Source organism: Penicillium canariense (genome assembly GCF_028826845.1).
Source record: "Penicillium canariense strain IBT 26290 chromosome Unknown utg000006l_segment0_segment0, whole genome shotgun sequence".
NCBI classification, from domain to species: Eukaryota; Fungi; Ascomycota; class Eurotiomycetes; order Eurotiales; family Aspergillaceae; genus Penicillium; species Penicillium canariense.
Genome location: NW_026622733.1, coordinates 2,422,112 through 2,446,225, shown reverse-complemented (window position 1 = coordinate 2,446,225; position 24,114 = coordinate 2,422,112). Strand labels below are relative to the sequence as shown.

Genomic DNA, 24,114 nt, shown 5'->3' with positions numbered 1-24,114 from the left:
TAGAACAGACAAGCACCCGAGGCATAGTCCGTGTAACAGTCGTTCCTTTCCCATTGCTCCGTTTATCTGCGAGCAAGAACCAGAATCACCGCGAACCGAGAAAACCGTCCATGGTAAGACTCGAGTCTTCACTGTGACTCTCAAGTCACCTCCAAAAATAGCAGCCCCGTGACCAGCAGACCCTGGTTCCTCGATGGGGTTAGTCCCCCAATGACTGGAAAGGACACTTCGTAGGGAACCCCCAAGAAAGGACAAATCAGCCGGCGCGATCTTCCAGCAAAGCAGCAGAGCCGAACAGGGCCTAGCCTCAAATGGGATGGCGCCAGTTCCTCGGCGCAGCGTGATTTGTTCCCACGGCGTGCACGGCGGGGCTCCACGGGTCGTGTCGCCAATCCCCGCGCTGGTGATTGGTGGGATGGGCTGTACGCGGGGGCTATTGCCCCTAGCGACAGGGGATGAGGAGGTGGTTGGAGTGGTAATTAGGGGAGTGGTTTGGTGATTATTGCTGCTACCTCGTTCGAGTGGAAGGGAATTAGGGCCACTCGGCCAGCATTCGGGAGTGGACGGTCTACTAGACAGAGGTAAAGGGGAACGGGGTGCATTGCGGTTGCTAGGCAGAGCAGGGCCAAATTAGAACAGAAAACATCGGAGCAATCAGAAGAGTAATGCCGAAGCAATGCAGGGTCGAGTCGAGCAGAGGAGACCAAGCTAGCACTCCTCCGGACGTTAGTTCATTATTAACAGCTGGAAGGGCCTAGTCGAGTTCTGCGTCCGTGACTCGAAGACCCTGGCTGTCCTCCCCCCACAGAATCACCCGGCACCCGGCCCTCTTTTGTCTTACTCCTACGACTCTGCTTCAGTCCTCGACTCTGCCTTCCCCGGTACGATTCTCCAGGTACATCCTGCACTCGCTATCGGGCGCGACCTCTCCTCTCGTTAACCTGCGCTGAATCCGAACTCTGTCCTCGCCCTCGTCGCTCGTTGTTTGACCCATCCCGTGTGGCCCGCACTTTGTTTATTCTCCACCCCCGGCCGTCGTTGCACCGGCCGACCGCTGTCCAGCGCTATCAACTGGAAACCTGCAGCGTGCGCCTGTCGAGACTGAAATTGAACGCGCAGTGTTCGTCGGCACATTCTCGAAACACGGCGAGACTCTTGTGCCTGAGCCTGACAGGGACTGGGCTCCTCTCGCGCGACCGGATACGAGATCTGCGCAGGTTGCTCAACCCTGACACCTGTGCTGATCGCACCGCATCGATTATGTGCTGATTACGATACGAAACATCCTTCTCCGAAACACAAAAATCCAAGCGAAACAACTATAGTGCACGACTGCGGTGCTCTAAGAGTGAGTGCGACATCCCCGCGAACAATTCGCACGCTGTTTTGCGGTGAACTGACTGAGACCGTGCCCAATAGAACCGCAATGTCTTTGCCGCAAAGGCCGGGCAAGACCTCGCCCCGGCGCGAGGAGCGCAGCGCCTTCCGTGAGCCCTCGCACCGTCGGCGTCGTCGAGACGTCGACTCCGGGACTTACAGCGACAACCCAAGTTCGCCGTCCTCGCATCGACACCACCGCCGCCGATCGCACAGTCACCGGAGGGGCCCCGACACGGACGAGGAGCGGATGGATCACGCGGGCGACCTGAAACGCAAAAAGACCCTGGTCAAACCGGAGCGACGGCATATGGACCGGGATCACCCCAATTACCACTACCGACAACGATCGCACCACATGCCCGTCCATCCCTCGGTGACGGGCGAGGACCCGCTGCTTGACCGGGACCCTGAGGCGGAGACCAATAGCTCGAAAAGCGTAGACATGAAATCAAAGGAGCAATTGTACGGCGCGCATGGCAACATTAACAAGCCCATGGACCGGGCACCGAGTCGGCATCGGTCCAAAAGAAGAAGCGCTCGTCTCACCGGGGATCGAAGAGCGCATCGGCAGAGGAGAAGAGACGGCAAAAAGCGATGGAACAGGCGCGGCCGCCAGATCTGTGGACCACGTACTGCGCGCTGATCAGTTGCTTGGTGCCCGACTTTGTGCTCAAATGCTTCGGCATGCCGCAGAAGGAGCAGCGAACCGCGTGGCGAGAGAAGATCGGCCTGATCAGTCTCATTCTGATGATTGCCGCGTTTGTCGGTTTCCTCACCTTTGGTTTCACGGCGACGGTCTGCGGCAAGCCCCCGGTTCGACTCAAGGTGAACGAGATTGGCAACGGCTACATGATCTTCCATGGCACGGCCGTCGACCTGACGAAATCCACCCACCCCGCCGCGGAGGGCATTCCCTCTGGCACGAACGTCTTGTACGACCTGCCGCACAAGTACGGCGGCCAAGACGGAAGCTTCTTCTTTCAGCAAGTCAATGGTGCTTGCAAGGGACTCATCACTGCTAAGGACGGCGGTGGCGTCCCGACCAATTCCAAGGGTGAGCTCGGCTGGTATTTCCCCTGCACCGCCTTCAACCAGGACGGCTCGTCGGATCCCAATTTGACGGTCTCTTACTATCTGGGCTGGGGCTGTCACACCAGTGGGTCTGCGCGGAATTCTTTCTACAAGTTGTCCGGCTCTGGAGATGTGTACTATACCTGGGAGGACACGAAGAACAAGAGTCGGAATCTGGCCGTGTACTCCGGTAATGTTCTGGACCTGGATCTCCTGCGGTGGTTCAACCAATCTCAAGTGGAGTACCCTACCCAGTTCGATGAGCTGCGGGAGAACGCTGCCATCCGTGGTGTCGATCTCACTTACTATTTCCAGAGTGGTGACCAGAAGAAGATAGGCAAATGCCTGACCGAGATCATCAAGGTGGGCAGCATTGACACGGACACCGTCGGTTGCATTGCGTCCAAGGTTGTGCTCTACGTGTCTCTGATCTTTATTCTGTCTATCGTTGTGGTCAAGTTTGCGTTCGCCCTGCTGTTCCAATGGTTTTTGGCGCCCAGGTTCGCTGCGCAGCAGACCAGCATGGCCTCGGATGCCCGGACGCGCAACCAGCAGATCGAAGACTGGTCCAATGACATCTACCGGCCTGGCCCTCGTAATGCAGACCCCCCAGCCCCCGATCGTGTCAACAAGCGCGCCAGTTTCTTGCCTACTACGTCTCGCTTCTCCAGCCCTTATGTGGTGGGCAGCACCGGCACTGGCAAGCAAAACAGGCAATATGTCACCATGGCCAGCCAGAACTCGACCTCTCGCCTCATGCCAACCTCCACCACCAGCAACACAATGTATAAACTGAGCCATAACGGCAGTGGGGGCACCCTCAGCGCTGATAACTCTCGCCACAACCCTGGTGCCAGCCGGACCAGCTTGGTTGGTCATGGACAGCAAGACCCTGGATACTCAACCATTATTTCCGAGTCGGAAGGCCCTGGTCCCGCCGGCTTCATTCACGAATCTGTTGTTCCGCAACCCCCGCCCGACTGGCAACCCTTCGGGTATCCGTTGGCCCACTCGCTTTGCATTGTCACTTGCTATTCGGAAGGCGAGGAAGGGATTCGGACTACGCTGGACTCGATTGCCATGACCGATTACCCGAACAGTCACAAGACGATTCTGGTCATTTGCGATGGTATGATCAAGGGTAAAGGCGAAGAGTTCTCCACTCCGGAAATCGTGCTCGGCATGGTGAAGGACCACGTCATTCCTCCTCATGAAGTCCAGCCTTTTTCCTACGTCGCGGTGGCCACTGGTTCCAAGCGTCACAACATGGCCAAGGTGTACTCCGGCTTCTATGACTATGGCGACACCTCCGTGTTTCCTCCCGAGAAGCAGCAGCGGGTGCCGATGATGGTCATCGTGAAGTGCGGTACTCCTGCAGAATCGACTCAGTCCAAGCCTGGCAACCGAGGCAAGCGTGACAGTCAGATCATTCTGATGTCTTTCTTGCAGAAGGTGATGTTCGACGAGCGGATGACGGAGCTTGAGTTCGAGATGTTCAATGGCATGTGGAATGTCACGGGCATTCCGCCGGACTTCTATGAGGTCGTGCTCATGGTCGACGCCGATACAAAGGTGTTCCCGGACAGCTTGACGCATATGATCTCAGCGATGGTCAAGGACCCGGAGATCATGGGTCTTTGCGGAGAGACGAAGATTGCCAACAAGACCGACAGTTGGGTAACGATGATCCAGGTTTTCGAGTATGTCATCCCCCCCTTTTCTTTTTTCAGTCCTGTCGAACGTGGCACAGACTAATCATCTTCCCCCCTCCAGATACTTCATCTCCCACCACCAGGCCAAGTCCTTCGAGTCCGTCTTCGGTGGTGTCACTTGTCTGCCCGGCTGTTTCTCTATGTACCGTATCAAAGCCCCCAAGGGCGGCCAGAACTACTGGGTGCCCATCCTTGCGAACCCAGATATCGTGGAGCACTACTCCGAGAACGTGGTCGACACCCTGCACAAGAAGAACCTGCTGCTCCTAGGCGAGGATCGGTACCTGACCACCCTTATGCTCAAGACCTTCCCGAAGCGCAAGCAGATCTTCGTCCCACAAGCAGTCTGCAAGACCGTCGTCCCCGACAAGTTCATGGTCCTGCTCTCCCAGCGCCGCCGCTGGATCAACAGTACCGTGCATAACCTACTGGAACTAGTTCTCGTGCGCGACCTCTGCGGCACCTTCTGCTTCAGCATGCAGTTCGTCATCTTCATCGAGCTCATCGGTACCCTGGTCCTCCCCGCCGCCATCGCCTTCACCATCTACGTCATCATCTCCTCCATCGTCCGCAGGCCCGTCCAAGTGATCCCGCTCGTCCTGCTGGCCCTTATTCTGGGACTACCAGGAGTGCTGATCGTGGTCACCGCCCATCGCCTAGTCTACGTCCTCTGGATGCTGATTTACCTCGTCTCCCTGCCGATCTGGAATTTCGTGCTCCCGACCTACGCATTCTGGAAGTTCGACGACTTCAGCTGGGGTGATACTCGCAAGACGGCCGGCGAGAAAGACAAGGGTCACGGCGCAGCCGAGGGTGAGTTCGACAGCACGCAGATTACCATGAAGCGGTGGCGTGACTTCGAAAAGGAGCGCCGCCTGCGGAATAGCGGCTGGACGCAGCCGCAGACGCATGCTCCTGGGCCCACAAATGGGAATGGGTACTCTAATTACGAGACCTACTCGGATTATTAAACCCGCATTTCTGACTCAGGCTTCCGCCCTTTGTTTTCTTTATGCGCTACTGTCGCCTGTGATCTATTCTGCCATTCACATACCATACCATCATACTTACCATGCTGAGTATCTATTTACTCTCGGGGCGGCGTTCAATACTGCTTTGCTTAATCTACCGATCCGTTTCCTCTCAGTCTGAGGCAAATACTCTGGCTTTACCTTGCGTTGGACTGTCCATCTTACAGTGCTGCATGAGTGACGAGAGTTATATCATACGTGTGTTATTATTACCTTTTGGATCTTCGTTGTTACCTGATTTATTTTATTCGCATTTTCCACTATGTCTGTACAGCGACTCTGTCTTTTGACTGACGTGTTTCTCCTAGCAACAGTGGAGCCGACAATAATCAGACTCATTTATACTGAATCTTCCCTAGAGTTTTTTATGACCAGACAGGGCGGTGATAGACTAGACGAATACTACGGCTCCTATGGTATCGTCGCTAGGCAATAATAATATCCCGCAATTGAGAGCAAAATCTAAGCAAGGTCTAAAATTTAAGATCGAGCGTAGCTTTTCCTCTCTATGACATCATAGGTCACGTGACCATGAATTCTGAAAAAATGCAAGCCCCACGCCGGGGTCGAACCGGCAACCTCTTGATATACAGCCGGGAGTTCATCCCATGACTAGAAGTCAAGCGCGCTACCATTGCGCCAGTGGGGCGCCCTGTTATTGTTCCTTTTTAACAAAGAATGACTTAAAATAAATCATTTTACCCGCCTCAGAGGAACCTTACTATTTTCTCATTCTCTACTTTCGTCCATTTTCACTTAGTATTAGGGCAGAGGGAACTGTAATGGTTAACTACTTGTTAGGGTAGTGGCCTGTCGATTAGATTAAAAAATTAATGGTGAAAAGGAAGTGAAACACGATTGATTAAATTTAGCGCTGTTCTGTTTCAGAGACTGAATCTTGACAGATTCAGATGAAAGGAAGCAGGATACGATCTTTTATCCCATAACCAATTTCTGACACGCACACTTCCCCATGTGACCTTTTAAACAAAGTAATCCTTTACAGGAACTTCCTCGCATCGGACCTCAGCCACGTTACCTAGAAGACAAACGCGCTACCATTACACCAGCGAGGAGCGAGGCCGGGTAGATGAAATACTCGAAATTCTACAATATACTTAGGGTGTTGATACTCCAACCCCCCTACATGATTTATTAGGTTTCCACTTTGTCTGCTGTATAAATGAAAGGGCCCAAGTACCCTATCAAAAATTAGGATGCCTTCTACACTCTTACTCTTTGTAGTTACTACTACCTTTCTAATGGTCGCATTCCATTTGAGTTTTAGGAAGTTTTAATTATGGTACTCCCATATCTCTATCTTAGATTTAAGCGTAATCTATCTAGTATTGGTTGTGGGAGGTCGTTCTAAAAGTTTTGTTTTGAGTCTTAGGGGGTATCGGAGTACTCCAACTCAACGATAGTTGTAGAAGGAAAGTTAGAAGCGGAGAAGAAGGCGGTGTAGAAGTTAAATTGGCTAAGCCTATCTAGGTCTCTTAGCCAGAAAAATCAGGCAGAGAGGGTCGGAGTAGCAACGCCCTACTTATTCCTTTTTCTTTACCATTTTCCCCAAATCTACTTAAAACTATCCGTGTTGCTAGGTATGGCCTCTCTCTTTACAAGCAGGACCAGATATAACGCTGCATCTCTCCCTTCTCTCCCGACGGTCGTGTTGAAAATCTAGATAGATGATATGTCTGCATGTTACATTACCTACCAATAGTCTTTGTAAGTTGGGGGAGATGACGCCGGGACAACGACTCAGAAAGCAGCCAGTTAACATAGCCGCTTTCTGGGTCGTTATGTGACCCTGATTGTGACGCATGACATAACAATGGACACGGAGATTTCCTAAGGGATGTGTGGTGGATGGGAGCAGCTGACTGGACTAACCTGATGGGGCCCGTTTGTATGGAAGCTCTCTACAAAACAGTTGACACCACCTCCATAGTTTCTTCCTTCTTCACTTTCGTTATTTCGTTGAATGCGCCTGGTTCCTTTCCAGCTCGCTCTTTTTCATCATCGTTACTCTGATAATGTCATAGCTTGAGGCCGTGAGGTTTAAAATTACGTTGGGGTAAGTTTGATGTCTGATAGAGCATACCGGACGGAACTTGCCTTTGAGGGGATGGAACTTACCCTTGATAAACGGAACTTACCCTTGATAAACGGAACTTACCCTTGAGGGGACGGAACTTACCCTTGATAAACGGAACTTACCCTTGATAAACGGAACTTACCCTTGAGGGGACGGAACTTACCTTTGAGGGGATGACGAGAAGAGATCTAGATTCTCTCAGTCCTTCCTCTTCCTTATTATCCCCTTCTTTCCTTGTCCTTGCCATTCTAGTTCAATGCAATACGTCTCGGAGATCCCATGTTCTCTCTTGTAATGTCAACAGCTGGTAAGAGGCTATCTTTCTAGTCCTTGTGCCTGCTTGCTCCCTTTTCTCAATCTGAAAAGCTTCGATACACGTCTGCACTCCATCTCTCTGTGTTCATTTCCATCGTGGGCTTATATGCCCACTTGTGTCTTGCTCTTCTCGATTCCTGTTCTTCTTGTCTCCTGTCCTTCTCAACTCCTGTTCTTCTCGACTTCCCAAGCTTCCCCTGCTTGGTCAGCTTGCGCTTACACTCTGTGCACTCTGGTTAGTACCGACCGTTTACCTTTGCAAGCCACATCTAACAGGCTCTCATTCTCAGCTCCACTGTTTCCTAAATCCAATACGGCCCTTATGCCTATTCATGACGATACTAGGATGGCATGTCGGAATCGTGGTCAGACAAATGTGACACGAGCAAGATGTCCACTTTCTCGAGCCTTTCCTGTTTCTCGCTGGCGTCTCGAAAATCTTTTTGCAGTGCTTGGTTAGGTGACTTTCTCACCGCATTTCCCACAACGTGGTGTATTTTTACAGTATATGAGGCAGTGGCCGTATTTCTTGCAGTAGGAACGAGCAACATGCCCAGACTGCCCCTGTTCCTTGTTCCTACTGCAAAAAATACGGCCACTGCCTCATGGATTGTAAAAATACACCACGTTGTGGGAAATGCGGTGAGAAAGTCACCTAACCAAGCGCTGCAAAAAGATTTTCGAGACGCCAGCCAAGAAACAGGAAAGGCTCGAGAAACTTCCTGTCAACAAAGGAAAACGCAATACTAAGCGTTTCGGAGGGCCCAATCGTCTCGGAGATACTAGTCCTCTCGAAGGGACCAATCATTTCAGTGTTTTGATGGTGGCGCCACAGCGTGATGATCCGACGTGGCTCCTCATTCCTCAAACAGTTGGTGAGGTAAGATTTGAATTGTATATTCGTGGATTCAATCTCTAATCGTGTTTCTATCTAGTCCGTCATAGCGGAAAAGCCTTTCAAATTCCCTGATCTTGAATGCCTCTGCTGCAGCCTCTTCCGTGATATCGTCAACGACAGGTTTTTGGTAGCGTGGAAGCAGCTTACGACCAAAGCATCGCCAGACATGGCGGCATCGAGCCTGTCATACCTCAACTCCTCAGTCTCATAAGACCAGAAACTCTGAAGCTTCAGGGCCAACCCGTCTGCAGAAAGTCTCTTGATCAAGCTAGACAGCAGCAACAAAAGTACGAGGACTGGAACGGTTCGATGGGATACTTGGATTATATCACTGATGCAAGGCATCCGGAATACATCAGAGGCTACGTTGGGCAATGTGTCAATGCTCAGCGTCACCTCATCAGTCAGCATGCCCAAAAATTTTTGCGGGAGTCTACTGAGACTCTGCATTATTTTATTGCCAGGCCCAGAATCGGATGAAGTCTACACTGCGCTTTCCATTGCCAATCTCCCCGACGATGGGTGGACCAGAAGAGAAAATTTGGACAGAGAACCGGACGAATCTTTTGGAAGCTTTGTTCTGCAAGGCCATCGGTACTCACCATGGAGTCCTTGATCAATGTGGCAGCCGCATAGTCAAGAGAGAATCTTTGTTGTTCTTTCTTTGCAGCTACTCGCACAACATGGAGCCAGTGAATTATTTGCGGATCTGGCGAGTTGAAGGCTTCATGGATGTAATTGGTTCTTTGGAAGTCTGGCTTGACCCTATTTTGTACCAATGGGGTCATGAGATTCAAACTATGGAGACCTTGATCAATGTGGCAGCCACTCCATCAAGAGAGAATCATATGGTTTGAATCTCATGACCCCATGGGCACAAAATAGGGTCAAGCCAGACTTCCAAACAACCAATTACATCCATGAAGCCTTCAACTCGCCAGGTCCGCAAATAATTCACTGGCTCCATGTTGTTCGGCCGAAGCGAGTAGCTGCAAAGAAAGAACAACAGAATCATCGGTTAGGAGCTCCACATGCGGTCTTCCGACGGGACTTCGACCATGCCTTGCGGACCGGGTTAGGCGACGATGATGACTTGTTTCGGTCCGTGAAAGACTCAATGTCCAGCTCAATGCCCGAGAGACGCCGAAATGGCCCTACTGACGTGTCGACTCCATTCTTTGGAACCCTTGAGGCAAAGGTTGCTTTCATGCTTGACTATGCGGCTATTTCCCCAGCCGACGACTCACTTGGCGAGCAGGCAGAAGGGCTCGCATGGGTGATCTACCCATAGGAGCTCTACCCTTAGGAGCTCTTCTGCCCGCTCGCCAAGTGAGTCGTCGGCTGGGGAAATAGCCGCATAGTCAAGCATGAAAGCAACCTTTGCCTCAAGTGTCCCAAAGAAGGGAGTCGACACGTCAGTAGGGCCATTTCGGCGGTTCTCAGGCATTGAGCTGGACATTGAGTCTTTCACGGACCATTTCCTCGCGTTGCTTCTATTCAGCAACTTCCAATGGGCACTATTGCTGTTTGAACTTGATAGATTGCTCATATCAAGTGGCGAAAACGGCTGAAAGTTGAATGTCCAAACAAGGACATTTGTCTCGTTAAATTGACAAGCTTGTAATGCCCATGGGAAGATCATGCTCGCGGCTCTTCAAAGCGATGATTCATTCGCTGCCCAGCCCTTCCTACGGGAATCTGGTTCAACATTCGATATGATGGCCCCATGATCAGCGAAGCACTTCGTTTCGCGATCAGTATGCTTGAATTGAAAGAAATCCGACCTTACTCTGTCCAGACCTTCTGCATATTAGGAACTATTCTTTCGTGGGCAAGATCTGAGAGGCAACACAATGATTCTGTGACTGTGGATATGATGGATTTGGCTGTTCAGCTCTGGCTAGCCCGAAAAGAAATCGACGAAAATCATCTCAAAGAAATCGAGCAGCTTTCCGGAAGCCTCGCTTGAGGACGTTTGATGATCCTCCATTGCCTGCCACGAGGTGAAACTGGCACACTGCCCCAAAAGCGAGGCCTTGACCAGAGAGCTCGAGAAGAGCACCAATCTTCTCAAAAAATGGTTCGGTGCTATGAGCCCTTTGACGTGGGTGCGTTACGAAACATTCAAGCAATTGTGGATCGGCCTACCGATAAGAAAGAGGCAGTATACACCCAACGACTAGAGAGCCTCCCTCGAGAAACCTCACTGGCCCCCCCCCCCCAATTGGAGTCGTCTGTAGGGGTTGGGTTGGGGGGGGAGGTGGTCCAGTGAGGTTTCTCGAGGGAGGCTCTCTAGTCGTTGGGTGTATACTGCCTCTTTCTTATCGGTAGGCCGATCCACAACTTGTGGTATTTTTGATGCTGATGCCGTAGTATACTGTTTTCACTTCCCCCCTTCGCCACATATGTACGTACTGTAGTATACTACAAGCGTAGGCGGAGATTGTGGCTATTATAGGCTATTTGGCCTTGTGTTACTCTGACCCTTTAGAGTCAGCGTCCGCTCCGAACGCGGCGTGGCTTGGTTTCGCCTCTCATGCCAGCCCAAGCTGTGCCTAATGGATCAAAGCGCAGGTAATCTGGGCATTGGCCGAGGTAGATCTGCAGTGCGTCGCTCCCTGCAGTATGATTTACATAGCGTGCAGGGAGATGGTAGGGGACGTCTGTCTTAAGGGATACGTTTTATATTATTGCATTTGTTCCTCCACTTCACTACCTATACCTTGGTCCTGAGCTATATATGTAGCTTACCCCCGGAATCGCCGGTCGAGTACCTTGGAACGCAGCGGGCACCGTGGGTTGTGCTGACTCATACCAGGCCTCAACGGACGTCCACCTGCTTTGCCTGTCGAACTTCCCCCAACCTTCGGGACCGGTTCGACAGAGACGCTCTTCTACGCTCTCCTTGCGTCTTTAGCCGTTTCTGACATCAGCCTCTGTCCTTGGGCAGCTGGCTGCACCGCCCTCCATTCTTCCCTCTCTTCGCGCACTGGAAATCGCCAACCCGCCCGCAGCGAACCATCATCTTCTCCTGACCCCACTCCCCTCTTTCGTCATCTTACATTCCGCCTATCAGCCTCGTCTTATCCTGGGAAGAGATCAACATCGGAGGTAAAGCTCCCCGACGAAGCCTCCACCTCCTGCTACCACTATAAGATACTGCGACTACTGGGATCTTCCCTACTCTACTTCCGACACGTTCCACGTTCACCCGTTGACCCTCCCCACTTCCACCTGTCATGTCCCACACGCCTACAGTGCAAAAGTACGCTCGGACAATTGGTACCTGCTGAACTAATCCCGCTTTTTGGTCGTGCTCTTTCCCAATCGCATCGCGCGCGTGCGCCGCTTTCCTGAACCTGTCAACGCGCTAGCCGGAAAAAACCGTCTGCGTTCAGTCCCCAACCCGCCACGCCGGTCGCCCTTCCAATTTGGCGACATAACGGCGCAAGAAGCCAAGCTTAAGTCGCTCGCCCCAGCTGGGCGGACACTACTACTGGCGGGCCCTAAACATACCTGCCGTCCTCTTTCCCCCCTGCGCAGACTACTGCCTGCCCACACCCCGCCATCCGTCCATCCCTTGTTGCCTTTGCAGCTCGCGCGATCTTACCAGCTTATCGCCGACTCCAACCGTCACTTCTCTCGGCATTATACTTCCGCCCACGTCAACTACACATATTGTCAGCGGCTGCGGCCGAGTCCGCCACGCTTTGCGGAGGGATCAGTGCGAAACGGTCAGCTGCGAGGCGACAGGTCATTGCAAAGCTAAAAGTAAAGAAAAAGAGACCCAGGATCCCGCGCGCGAAGATACGGTACTCGGCTTCTGCTTCTCCAGCCTGTGTAACCCCACTCCCAACCCAATCCCGGCCACAACGTTTTCTTTCAGGCTCTGATCATCTGTCCGTTGTCTGCATTGTTCCTGGCTCTTCTCTGTTCAGATCGTCCACTTCGGCTGTTCCGAGGTACAAGCTCTTTGGGCACCTGTCTTCTCTCGACCCCACCAAATCGGTATCTTCCTCGGACCGGGAGACACCTTTGCTTTTCCGACCCCCCATGACAGGCAATGCGCGGTGACAGCAACGCTGGACCTACACTGCCGTCATACGACTTGTCCGGCTATTCAGACTACCTTCCACCACCTGCTTCTCGCCATGGGTCAAGTGATACCATTGGAGTGTCAGCTCATCCACGTATGAATCGCAATCAGTCAGTTTCGCCCGGCGGTAGGTCCGCTACTCTTGAAGATGATGCTTCGGCCCTGAGTACGGAGGTCCGTCACGGTTCGCCCCTCTCTGCTTTAGCGGCTACAGCCGATGACATGGCGGCACCAGACGATGATCAGCATTTGCATAATGTTGGGGTTGCGGCTCTGGCGGCCGTGGCGCAATATCCCTACGCCGCCAACGATGAGAGCGACTCGTTCTTAGTTTCTCAAGTCGTGAATGCTGTTACTGGCGGTACCTCGCCAGTGCGTCATTCCGACTCTGCGCTCCTGGAAGCGGGTGGAGATATTTCGGATCCTTCGGCCGACAGATTGTACCCAACGCAATCTGAAGCGCACAGTCTACCCTCCGCGTCAGAGAACCTCTCACCTGGCTCGCAGACAACTGGGAGTGGCGTGGACATGGAAAGCATTGTACAGGAGCTGATTGAGCGCACCGAAACATGGCAGAACATCGCAACGATTGCAGGTGGCAGTGAAAGCCTACAAGACGATATGATGATGGACTATGATTCTGCCTTCGAGGAGGACCATGCATCGCCGTCTACCATTCCAAATGATGATTTGGAGGACTTTCTCCAGTTTTACCCTGATGAAGAAGAATACTATCACCAATACATCGCTGGAAACTCGCCGCGCGAGACTGCCATGCACGAGGTGAATCTTGATGAATTTTATCAAACTGTCATCTACGAGCCTACGGATCCCAGCCCGCCACAGGCACCTGAGACCCCAGTGAACCCCTTTTCTGTTGAAAATCAGCCAGACGAAGAGGTTGCGTGGCATCCTGCGTCCATTATTCACACAACTAGTATGACACCTTCCAATCCTCTTGTGAAGTCATTGCTCTGACAATTCCAGCTTATGAACGTAACCTGACTATCGACGAGTTCATCCAACGTTGGATGGTCCAATCCAACATCATCCCGCACGGTTTTCACTCAGAGAATCGAATCCCTCCCCAGCTCCGCCCTCTTTCCAAAATGATGAGCTGGCACCCACCGCTAGAGGTTCACCGGCCGCACGGACACAGTGGTCAATTTTACGATCTACAGCAAATGCCTTGGACAGAAACCTTGAAAGTAAAGCGGACTGATGCCCGGGCACTCCGCGATGCTTGGTACACTTCCTACCACAACCTGGATTACTCGCAAAATACCCGCGCAGAACGTCTGCCGCAGGAGGAGGTCTTTTTCCAGGAGAAATCGATGCACACTGCGCATAAGGCGACTGTCGAACACTTCCAGCTTCGCAATTTGATGTCGGTGCCTGCGTATAACACCGTCCATTTTGCTAGCCGGTCAAAGGTGTACTCGTGGACTCCGGATTTTGATGATCTCCACTGCCTGATTGATCTCACCCGTCCATCTCCCGAATCGGGGTTCCTGGGGCCGGTCAAGATTTCAAGTATGAAATCTGCGCATGGCCTGACTATCGCGGGCGGTTTCTGTGGCGAGTACGCGCTGCGTGGGTCAAGCGGCGAGGGCTCTGGTGCAAAAGGGCTAGTCACCCCAGACTTCAACGATGGCATCACCAACCACGTCGACATCATCCGCAACCGGTCCGGCCGCGAGCCTATCTGCGTCTTCGCCTCGAACGACAGGCATCTGCGTGTCCTGGATTGCGAGACAAACGTCTTCCTGTCTGACCAAGAGCTCTCCCGTCCCATAAACTGCACTGCCACGTCCCCGGACAGCCGTCTTCGCGTCGTCATCGGCGACTCCCCAGATGCATGGGTCATTGAAGCCGACACCGGCCGCCCTGTCCACCCCCTCCGTGGCCACCGCGACTTTGGCTTCGCCTGCGCCTGGTCCCCCGACATGCGGCACATCGCGACCAGCAACCAAGACAAAACAGTGATCATCTGGGACGCGCGTACCTGGCGTTCCCTAGAAACCATCGACTCCGACGTCGCGGGCTACCGCTCCCTGCGCTTCTCCCCCGTTGGTGGCGGTCCGCGCACGCTTCTCTGCGCCGAGCCCGCTGATCGCATCTCCATCATCGACGCACAGATGTACCAGACACGGCAGGTGCACGATTTCTTCGGCGAGGTCGGCGGCGCCGACTATGCGCCTGATGGCGGGTCAGTCTGGGTCGCCAATACGGACCCGCATTTCGGTGGGTTCATGCAGTATGAGCGCCGGAATTGGGGGCAGGCGTTTGGGTTGACGGATTTGCCGAATGAGTGGCTGCCAGAGGGGGAGTTGGATCGTGATGAGAGGTGTGTGCTTGGCGCGCGGGAGAGGGAGCTGAGGTTCTTAAGGACCTTTGCCGATGAGGAGTATGAGATGTTTCTGCTCTGATGGGGGCTTCTGCTCTTCTTCGTGTTGCACACGCATTCGATACGGTTCCTGGATGGACGCCCTGGCGCTTTTCTCTTTTTAATCCTTTCTTGATTTTCTATGCTTTCTGATGCATCCGATACCCTGGGGTTTTTCTTTATTTTCCATCTATTTGCTCTATGCTGCTTTGGTGCTAAGGCTGTCTTCAATATATCGTGTGTACAATGGTGCGGATCAATTGAACCTTCCACCCTGTACGAGCACTCGCAACAGCTGTCTGTAAGCAGTGAACTGGGCCGCGGTGCCCTGCTAATGTGGTCTTGGGAAGGGCCAAGCAGCTAGACGACCTTGGCTTAGGGTTATCTACACGTGGATGGATGAACTTTATCTCACACAGGCGGCGTCCGGGACAACTCCAATGGTGGAAAACACCAGGCCATACCGAGAGATCTATTCGCTTCCCTTTACGTGGAACTAGGAGAACAATCTTCCATGCACTACTGGAAAGCCCATCTGCCCGTGTGCGCCACACCAGCGCATCGCTCAGCTCCTCATTCGATCGGGCTCCACTCGCCCCGCCACCCCGAGTAGCTCGGCGAGTAAATACCCCTCCTCCACCCCTCTCTACAGCTAGCTGCCTTACACCTACAATTCCATCATTTCCCATCCAATTCATCCCTTTCCTTTCCACTTAACACCACCACCTCCCCATCCACGACCATGGCCGCAAACGACTACTACAGCGACACTCGCTACGATGGCCCCGGCCAGTACTCCGGCGGCGACGATTTCGGCAGCGCCGTGCAACACGCGCAGTCGCACCACAGCTCGGAGGATAGCTCGCTCTTCAGCTCGGCGATGAACTTCCTGAACGAGCGCAAGGGCGAGTACCAGGACCCGTCCCGGTACGAGGTCGATGAGGAGCACGCCGTCCAGGCACACAATGCCATGTACAACGAGGGCAATGAGCAGGGCCGCAGCCACGACTCTGGCACCGTTGGCGCTGGTGCGGCCATGCAGGCGCTGAAGATGTTTACCTCTGGAGGTAGCAGTGATGGCGGTATGGATAAGAACAAGCTGATTGGGTTGGCGATGGCGCAGGCTGGCAAGCTGTGGGACCAGAAGGAGGGGGCTGGTGCTAATATGGTGAGTTGGGCATTTTCTCTGCCCGCTGGGCTTGCTGCTGGGCTTGTCTTATAGGTGTGGCGCTAAGTGCTAATGTTGTCCCCTGTCTAGTCTGGCGACAAGCAGTCCGCTATCAACAACGCTGCTGAGATGGCTCTCAAGATGTACATGAAGGGCCAGGGTGGTAGCATCGGTGGCACTGGTGGTCCCAGTGGGCTGATGAGCCTGGCGAGCAAGTTTCTGTCCTAGATCGGAATGATCACGATCTCGATCTTTTGCTCAGTGCGGTCCCAGTGAGGCGTCATATACGTTCCCTGGCCTAGGAATAGTTGCAAGTCGTCTGGAACAGCATTCATGAATGATCTAATTTCAGGGCATCGAATCAAATTGACGACTTCTTTTGTAGACAGTATAGATTCTGATTCTCGTCTGATTCTCGTCTGATTCTCGTCTGATTCTCGTCAACGTCACATTTTCTACTTCTTGAACCACGAGAAGGATTCCTTATAAAGAGAAACGAGAAGGGGGGAATGATGAGAAGAAAACAAGTCAGAACCCGCCAGCCCATGACCACCACACAGAACAGTAAACAGTAATAAACTAGGTTCTTATCCATCAAGACCTCAATGAATGCAGAATGCCGAGGGTGTCGTATCAACGTTTCTTGCAAGAGACGGACAGAACGTCATAGAAAAGAAGAGCGAGAAGAGAAAAGAAGAGAAATGGATTTCGAACAAGAACAAGCGTTGATGAAACAAAAAAAAAAAAAAGGTCCAACGCTAAGCGCAGAAACGAGAACACGGATCCAACACCTGCGACCGACCAGGTACATCAAGCACAACACAACGCAATACGAACAATTCTGCATATGCACATCAGAATACCTACCACTCATCGTCGTCATCGTGCTTCCCCTGCATCGCGCTCTGGCGTGCCCGCAGCGCCTCAGCCAGGCCACCGGCCAGACTGGCATTCGAGGCGCTGTTCGGCGTGCCACGGCCACTGGCGCCAGACGAGTCGCCCGAGTTCATGCTCAAGGTACTATCCCGGGGTGCGGGTGGGGGAGCAGGCTTGCGACCAGCCATGTTCGGACGCTTGGCAGGAGGAGCCGGCGGGGCCGGCTTTGACTTGGCCGCAGCAACGGCGCCGACACCGTTAGGAACGGGGCTGGGTGTAGCGCGAGGCGCGGCAGGAGGTGGGGGAGGTGCGGGTTTGGGTGTGGCCGCGACTTGCTCTTCAAGGTAGGCTTCCGGAGCCCAACCTTGGGTGGAGTTTGTCATGTTCATGCAGAGCCACCATCCTGAAGAAATGTCAGCGTATATTCGTTCATATACGGAGTTTGGATTGGGATTACGCACCATTTCCTTCCTTTGAAACAATCTGCACAATCTCACCAGTACGGATAGTCAGCTCGTTTGCGCGGTCGCTGCTAAAGTCATACAAGACCTTGGCGGTGGGCTTCTTGGGCGCAGCAGAGGCAGCAGGAGGTGCGGATGGTGGAGGAGGAGGAGGAGCTCTGACGGAGCTCGTCGACTCGTTGCGAGTGTGTGCGGCAGCCGCCACTGTAGCCGCAGCCACGGGCCGAGGGACGATGCGAGGCTGGGCAGCGGGCTGGGGAGTCGACTGAGGCAGAGGCTGGGCAGCGGGAGCGGGTCTCCGAGTAACAGTAGTCAGCTTCGAGGGACCACCACCAGGGCCACCGGGCCGAAGCAGTTTGCCCTTAGTGACAGGCCGTGCAGCAACCTGCTTGGCTCGAGGTGTGGGTTTCGACACAGAGCTGGGGGGTTCACCAGCACTGGTGTGAATGGCGCTACTCTTGTAGCTGTCGATGGCGCCTGCTGCCGGGTCTTTGACAGCCTTAACGTACGCCAGCTTGCCGGGCTTCTTGTGATATTCAATGCTGTATATTTGTTAGATCCCGTTCACATGATAATTTGCAGGTGACTCGTCTCACCTTTCGCCGACCTTCAGGTTCAAAGAGCCACGCAAAGCATTGGAAAGATGGGTGTAGAATTCAGTCTTGAAAACGCAGGCGAGGAGAGGGTCGGGTTCCTGGGCGCCTACAACCAACGAAAACCAGTCATCCTTCAGGTTCGAAGTGCTGACGGTCTTGATAGCACCGAGCGGGATTGTGCGCTCCGATGAAATGACCAGCTGATTGTTGACGATACTCTGGGCCACAATGTACACATTTCGGTTGGTCTAGCTAGCGGTTAGTCAGTAGTTCACAGGTGGGAAGCACTGAGCAAATAAACTCACCAACACAAGGATCCGAGGAGCAGGCTTGCTGGATCGACCAAACTTGGAGATCAGTACCTCACCACGGCACGAGAAAAGCACATCTTCAGCGCCTGCAAAATGGGGTTAGAAAACGATCATGTCAAACGAACACAGCCATCCTAAACCTACTGCTGATATTGGCACCACTCCGAATCATCTCGCCAGGGCCACCTTTGTGGCCCACGCCCAGGTAGTCACCCAAGAAGCGGCGCGAGCCGAGCAGACTCATTCTCCGACGCTCCTTGCGTCCTTGAAGAATCTGGTGTCCCTGGTCACGCACCTTGATGAGCTCCAGCCCGCCAGTCATGCGACGCCAGAACCGTTGAATGCGGATAGCACACTCGATACGGTAACGGAGATAATTGCGCCAGGCACGCTGGATTCGGATGGCCATGTTGTGCCAGTAACGATCTCGCATAGCCTCAAGTGCGAAGAGGGTCTCGGGGGTTTTGACAAAGACCTTAGAGATACCCATCTGGTACTCTTCCGCAGGGATACTGGTATCCTTCAGGATTTGTTTGGCACCGGACTCAGAGTCGCCGGTCCACGTGTAGTCACCAGCATAGGAGGTCTTGGGCGACAGAAGATAGAATCGCTCGACGAATTTGTCGAACGTCTGACGGTAGGCGAATCCGGCACGACGGATTCGCACGTTCTCTTGCAGTCCAAGATACTTGATCTGGTGCAACACGTTACCCTCGTTGTACTCCCTAGGAGCCTTGTTGTCGTTAGGCTTGATGGTACGGATATACGAGGGCTGCGCTTTCATCAGAGTTGCAACAAGATCATTAGCGGAAGCCTTAATCTTGTCACCAGCGGTGGGCGGGCGGCGCTTATCATCCTGGTTGACCTGGTTGGGGAAGAGGGTATGGACGAATTGATTGCTGCTGGATCCAGCCAAGTTGAGCAGGTCCTTCAGCAACTGATCCTTGTTCTTGTCGGTCATTCCCTCGACAGCGTAGCTCACATCACCAGCATAGTGTTTGATAATGAACTGACCCTGGCGAGCTTCAAAGTTGGGGTTCTGAGCGAGGAAGTTCAGTCTGCCAACAAAGGTGTTGTCGGCAGCACCGGAGTCAGCGTGGGCGGTGGCACAAGCATCATTCAACGCAGCGAATACACCTGGAGGCCGCTTGTCCTCGATCAGCGAGCAAACGACCTTGTTATCAAAGTACTTGATCGGAGTCCACTTGATCTGCTCGCGTGCGTATTCATCCTGTTCTGCCTTGAGAGTCAACTGGATAAAAATCTGTTGCAGCTTCTCATTCACGTAGTTAATGCAAAGCTGCTCGAACGAGTTCTTCTCGAAGATCTCGAAACCGTAGATATCCAGAATACCAATTGAGTTGGTGACGGACCCCCGAGCAGTGAGAGACTGGTTGACGCGCTCCACGATCCAGTCAAACAGGTTGAAGTAAATGGCCTTGGCTAGAGCATCCCGAACCGCAACAGCCTGTACGGTGTTCAACGGGACCTCATAGACGGAACCTCTGCGCCCTCCACGTGCGGTCTCCATCAGCCGAATTGTCAAAGCCTTGTTTACCTGGGAGGCTTCAACCTCCAGCAGGTAAGCCACGAAATCAACCACCGACTGATCTGTGATCGACGCATTGCTGGAATCATCTTCTGTAAACTGGATGTTACCGATCCACAAGATGGCTGCTAGCATGCGAAAGACGTTATCCTGCTCCGCCTCGCTCATGCCAATCATGCTCATAGCATCTAGAGTATCCTTGAATTCCGCAACATCGTCAATCCCGGGAACATCGTAACACTTTGAACGGCTCGTGTAGAGGTAGGTTTGCGGTTGCTGCACACCGAAGTTGTCGCGGTACTTCTGCGGCGCGCCCTTAGTGAACTGGTAGAAGATGTGGAAGTTTCGCTCGTTCGCGATCTGGCCGACGACTCGGGACTTCTCGAGTAGGTAGTTTGTGATGTTGGCACCTACGGGCTCCCCATTGGCGTTGAACTCGAGCTCGAGATACTTTCCGAATCGCGAAGAATTGTTGTTGCGCAAGGTCTTCGCATTACCGAATGACTCTAGCAGAGGGTTCGTAGCCAGGACCATGTCCTTGGTCTGTTGAATTGACGAATCGCTTCCACCGGAAACACTGGCAATGTATTGCATAATCCGCTTGGCGGCTTCTGTCTTTCCGGCACCCGACTCTCCGGAAATGATCACACACTGGTTGTCCTTGTAGGACTTCATGTTGTAGTATGAGGACTCCGCGACTCCGAATACATGAGGAGGGACTTCGAGGCGATTCTTGCCACGGTAGGAGTCGAGTACCTTATCGGTATAGATGCCCACTATAGAAGCGATCGCATGTTAGCAGCCTAAAATTGCATGACAGCTCACATAGCTCCACTTACAGTCCCGGAACGGATTGACAGAGACCAGCACATGTCCAATATAGGTCTGGTATGACGCCCGTTAGTCTGCATTCTAGTCCCGCGCACAGCTGCCCCGCGGTGGGCCGCGGCATAGGCTCCCTTACATAAATCTCGTCGTGCTCGAATCGGAGTTTCAGGTTATCGTTAATAGCTTCGTTGGAGATTTTGCTGAGCAGCGTGAGGTCTGAAACGCCGATCTCCTTCTTCTTGCTACTTTCAAAGGTGGCCTTCTTGACCTGCGGCTTGCCTGATTGCCGGCCGTCGCCCACGTCGGCGACTGCTTTGGAGCGCCCAAAGCGGCTCTTCTTATCGCCACCTACGGGGCGTCGTGAGTGACCCTGGAAACCATGAAACACCGCGGGGTCAGTCCAGATGGTTCGGCGGGCTTGTCTTGCGATAACCGGGGGGACCACTAACCATGTCCGTGTCAAGCTCCCGGGATCTCGCGCGCCCAGGCGACAAGTCTGTGAAATCAACCAAGGGTTACCGAGAGAGCCGACTCACTCGGGAAAGGAATTGCAGCGAGAAAGGAGGGATGTTAAGGCGGAAGAGGGCGAAGGAGCGGAATGGAGCTGGGCGGCCTGCGGACTTACGTACAACCAGACAAACCAAATCAAACAACCCGCAAAACTGCGCCACACTCGGTCGGGGGCCTGGACCGGTGGTTCTCTTCCGTTGCTGCCTCAGGGGCGACTTTGAGGGTCTTTAACCGGGAATATCGGCACCAAGTAAACTGTGCCCTACGAAGACGGTCGTCCCGATTTTCCCTCCCTAGTTGATGACTATCACTGAAAACTTTGACGGGCCTGTCAGCCACGCGCGTCAGGGACTGTGGCTTGGGAGACTCAAGAATAGCAGCACCGACGTCATTGGGCATGGAAAGTGTTGCAGCGGAAACCCTGACGCCTGACATGTTCGTAAGCGCCTGCTGGCGGTGGGGCAGGGTCCTTCGTTTCTTTTTCCACATGTACAATGCGTCTCGAAACTGGTGCCACCACCTACAGTGACTGACCACAAGTATTTGATCCATAGTACTTCGGCCCACTAGATTACTAATATTTCTGCCAGCAGAAACCTTGATTTTTCTATTCATCTTTGATATTGAGTATACCACCCTTCGCTTCTGATAATCTTCTCCACCCTATACAGCATTGTTGCTCATAAACTAACAGTATATCCAAGGTAAAACGCATCAAAACGTTTGATACTGTTGATATTATTGCTCCCATAGCGCGTATTATAGCGTTTGGGGAGTAGTGGTACTGTAGTGTGTGTGGCAGGCGGTGTAGCTAAGGGATTCAAATAGTCATGTACAGTAGGTTTCCGATTCAGTTTGACCGATCACTCTCTACACTTGATTCCCGGAAAATAAATCCTACACATATAAGCTCTGATAGGATTATCCTCTCGCGTATCTTTCGTGATTCGCCGGAGAGCACTATATTTAAGGACTTCATAGCTTAGCTACTCTAGTATTGCGGATAATAGATAGAACCTAAATCTATTCTTATTATAGATGATGTATTATTTTTCTAGTTAGAGCGACTTATGTAAATATATACGGACCTGGTATTAAGCTAGTCCATTTACTACCATATTCGCTAGATCTAAACCTAATCGAAGAGTGTTTCGCTAAAGTAATAGTTAGTTATTTATTAACCGCACCTAGAACTACCATGAAAATGACCCCGAGCGAGGATTTAATATATTTCTCAAATAGTATATTAATATAGTCGGTGCAAACGAAGAGAGTGCTAGAGACCATTTTCGATATATGGGCCTCAATTCAAAAGTTCGTGATGCTTTCAACCCTTCTAACCCTGTCCAAATCATTCTTCCCTTTAGTGTCCATCAGTTATTAGCTCTGAAGCCTCCTCCGAGTCCAACTTTGCCTTTTGTCCGTCTACGTTGTTAGTTTAATAGTGCATTTTGCCAGGTCCATCTTTGCCAACTCCCTACCTATCGACATTTGGTTGGGGCATTATTCCTTACATACGTTGCTTGCTCCGCCGCCTCTTCCCCTCTCCTCCCCTAACCAGTACTACCCCCACCTCCCCTCTCAAAATGTCACTGAGTTGCTCTTATCCTACCCGATTATGACGTTGCCCCCTGATTTTGACCCGTATGCCGCGTTGGGGGTCACTAAGGAAGCTACCATCACCGAGATCCGAGCTGCCCGCCGCAAACGAGTGCTCAAGTGCCATCCCGACAGGATCAAGCTGAATCGCAGCAAAACGCCGCCCAGGAGGAGTTCCAGCGGGTGGAGCAGGCTTACGCATTACTCTCCGATCACACGCGAAGGGCTCAATATGACAAGAAGGCGGAGCTGGTAGAGCTTAAGCGTGATCTGCTAGCATGTAGGCGGAAAACAGAGTCAACGTCTGACTCCCCGCTGTGGGGAAGTGGAAGTGGCATTTCCCGAGAATTTGGGGAAAAGTATATCGTGGAGGAATCTGTGCCCAAGAAGGACTTAGATGAGGCGATGTGCTTTTCTCATGAGCCCCGACCTATGCCTCGCCGCAGATATGAGGAATTTTGGCATACAGCCCCAGGCAACGGACGAGAGGGAAAAGACACAGACGCCCGTGTATAGGGACCGTGCTGCCGAGGAGTTTCTGCGTCACGAGACTACGAAAACCGACCGTTGCATCAACCTTTTCAATAATCTTCATCGTGAGGGCCGCTGGCAAGCTTCAGCCAAGTTTGAGAATAAGCCATTGACCCATCTGGCCTGGACTCCGACTCCGACTCCAAGTCTAATAGCTCTGAGGTGTATCTGCGCTTGAAGTGGCCGATACGCCGGTCCCGTGAGACCCACGAGTCGCGATACCGGCCCACGAAATCCTTGCGCCATCCTGGACGTCTGTAAACCGACGACGATGATGAGGAGTACTCCGGCCGGTTCGTGAATCGGATGTCTCCCCACACTGTGATCGAAAGGGAGGATTTCGTTGAGTTAGTACTGAGCGTTGTTGAAGAGGTACGTGGCACAAAGGATCCCGGATGCGCAGTTGTCGAAGTTGGCCGAAAGGTTTCTGTGACAGACTTGATGCCCATAGATATGCAGGGCTGACATCAATGTAGATCAATAGAGACAAAAAGCTTGCTTCGTCCTTTTCTGAAGGAATGTACCCATCTGGTTCGATAGAGGAGCAGATAAAGCAATGAAACAGGGCAGTTGAAGATATAAAAGCAGGTGCGCATCCTCGGCCATCACCTAACAGAAAAGAAATCAGGAGTCAACTGGCTCTCAGATGAAACGATGTTGCCCAGAGTTGTTGCAGAGGCACGGATTCTGCGTTTCGG

The 24,114-nt window shown here is 52.7% G+C and overlaps 7 protein-coding genes across 7 annotated transcripts; 4 read left to right on the top strand and 3 right to left on the bottom strand.

Annotated features, from left to right (window-relative positions):
• Nucleotides 1-1,426: 1,426 nt before the first annotated feature.
• chsF (chitin synthase CHS3) lies at nt 1,427-5,134 on the top strand (the record flags this gene model as incomplete). Its single annotated transcript, XM_056690979.1, has 3 exons — nt 1,427-1,889; nt 1,952-4,151; nt 4,225-5,134. The coding sequence occupies 3 exons, from the start codon at nt 1,427-1,429 to the stop codon at nt 5,132-5,134; spliced, it is 3,573 nt and encodes a 1,190-aa protein (XP_056540744.1).
• A 1,635-nt stretch (nt 5,135-6,769) lies between these two features.
• N7482_008854 (uncharacterized protein) lies at nt 6,770-7,539 on the bottom strand (the record flags this gene model as incomplete). Its single annotated transcript, XM_056690978.1, has 2 exons — nt 6,770-6,874; nt 7,456-7,539. The coding sequence occupies 2 exons, from the start codon at nt 7,537-7,539 to the stop codon at nt 6,770-6,772; spliced, it is 189 nt and encodes a 62-aa protein (XP_056540743.1).
• A 1,977-nt stretch (nt 7,540-9,516) lies between these two features.
• Nucleotides 9,517-9,964, bottom strand: N7482_008853 (uncharacterized protein; the record flags this gene model as incomplete). The annotated part of the gene is made up of 2 exons (XM_056690977.1): nt 9,517-9,691; nt 9,753-9,964. The coding sequence occupies 2 exons, from the start codon at nt 9,962-9,964 to the stop codon at nt 9,517-9,519; spliced, it is 387 nt and encodes a 128-aa protein (XP_056540742.1).
• Nucleotides 9,965-12,568: 2,604 nt separating this feature from the next.
• N7482_008852 (WD40 repeat domain-containing protein) lies at nt 12,569-15,030 on the top strand (the record flags this gene model as incomplete). The annotated part of the gene is made up of 2 exons (XM_056690976.1): nt 12,569-13,538; nt 13,589-15,030. 2 exons carry the CDS (start codon nt 12,569-12,571, stop codon nt 15,028-15,030), a joined length of 2,412 nt encoding a protein of 803 aa, XP_056540741.1.
• Nucleotides 15,031-15,729: 699 nt separating this feature from the next.
• Nucleotides 15,730-16,383, top strand: N7482_008851 (uncharacterized protein; the record flags this gene model as incomplete). The annotated part of the gene is made up of 2 exons (XM_056690975.1): nt 15,730-16,155; nt 16,246-16,383. The coding sequence occupies 2 exons, from the start codon at nt 15,730-15,732 to the stop codon at nt 16,381-16,383; spliced, it is 564 nt and encodes a 187-aa protein (XP_056540740.1).
• A 635-nt stretch (nt 16,384-17,018) lies between these two features.
• N7482_008850 (class I myosin myoA) lies at nt 17,019-21,721 on the bottom strand (the record flags this gene model as incomplete). Its single annotated transcript, XM_056690974.1, has 8 exons — nt 17,019-17,434; nt 17,493-18,034; nt 18,089-18,336; nt 18,394-18,485; nt 18,544-20,724; nt 20,788-20,833; nt 20,913-21,124; nt 21,598-21,721. The coding sequence occupies 8 exons, from the start codon at nt 21,719-21,721 to the stop codon at nt 17,019-17,021; spliced, it is 3,861 nt and encodes a 1,286-aa protein (XP_056540739.1).
• Nucleotides 21,722-22,904: 1,183 nt separating this feature from the next.
• N7482_008849 (J domain-containing protein) lies at nt 22,905-23,401 on the top strand (the record flags this gene model as incomplete). Its single annotated transcript, XM_056690973.1, has 2 exons — nt 22,905-22,997; nt 23,021-23,401. 2 exons carry the CDS (start codon nt 22,905-22,907, stop codon nt 23,399-23,401), a joined length of 474 nt encoding a protein of 157 aa, XP_056540738.1.
• Nucleotides 23,402-24,114: the final 713 nt, after the last annotated feature.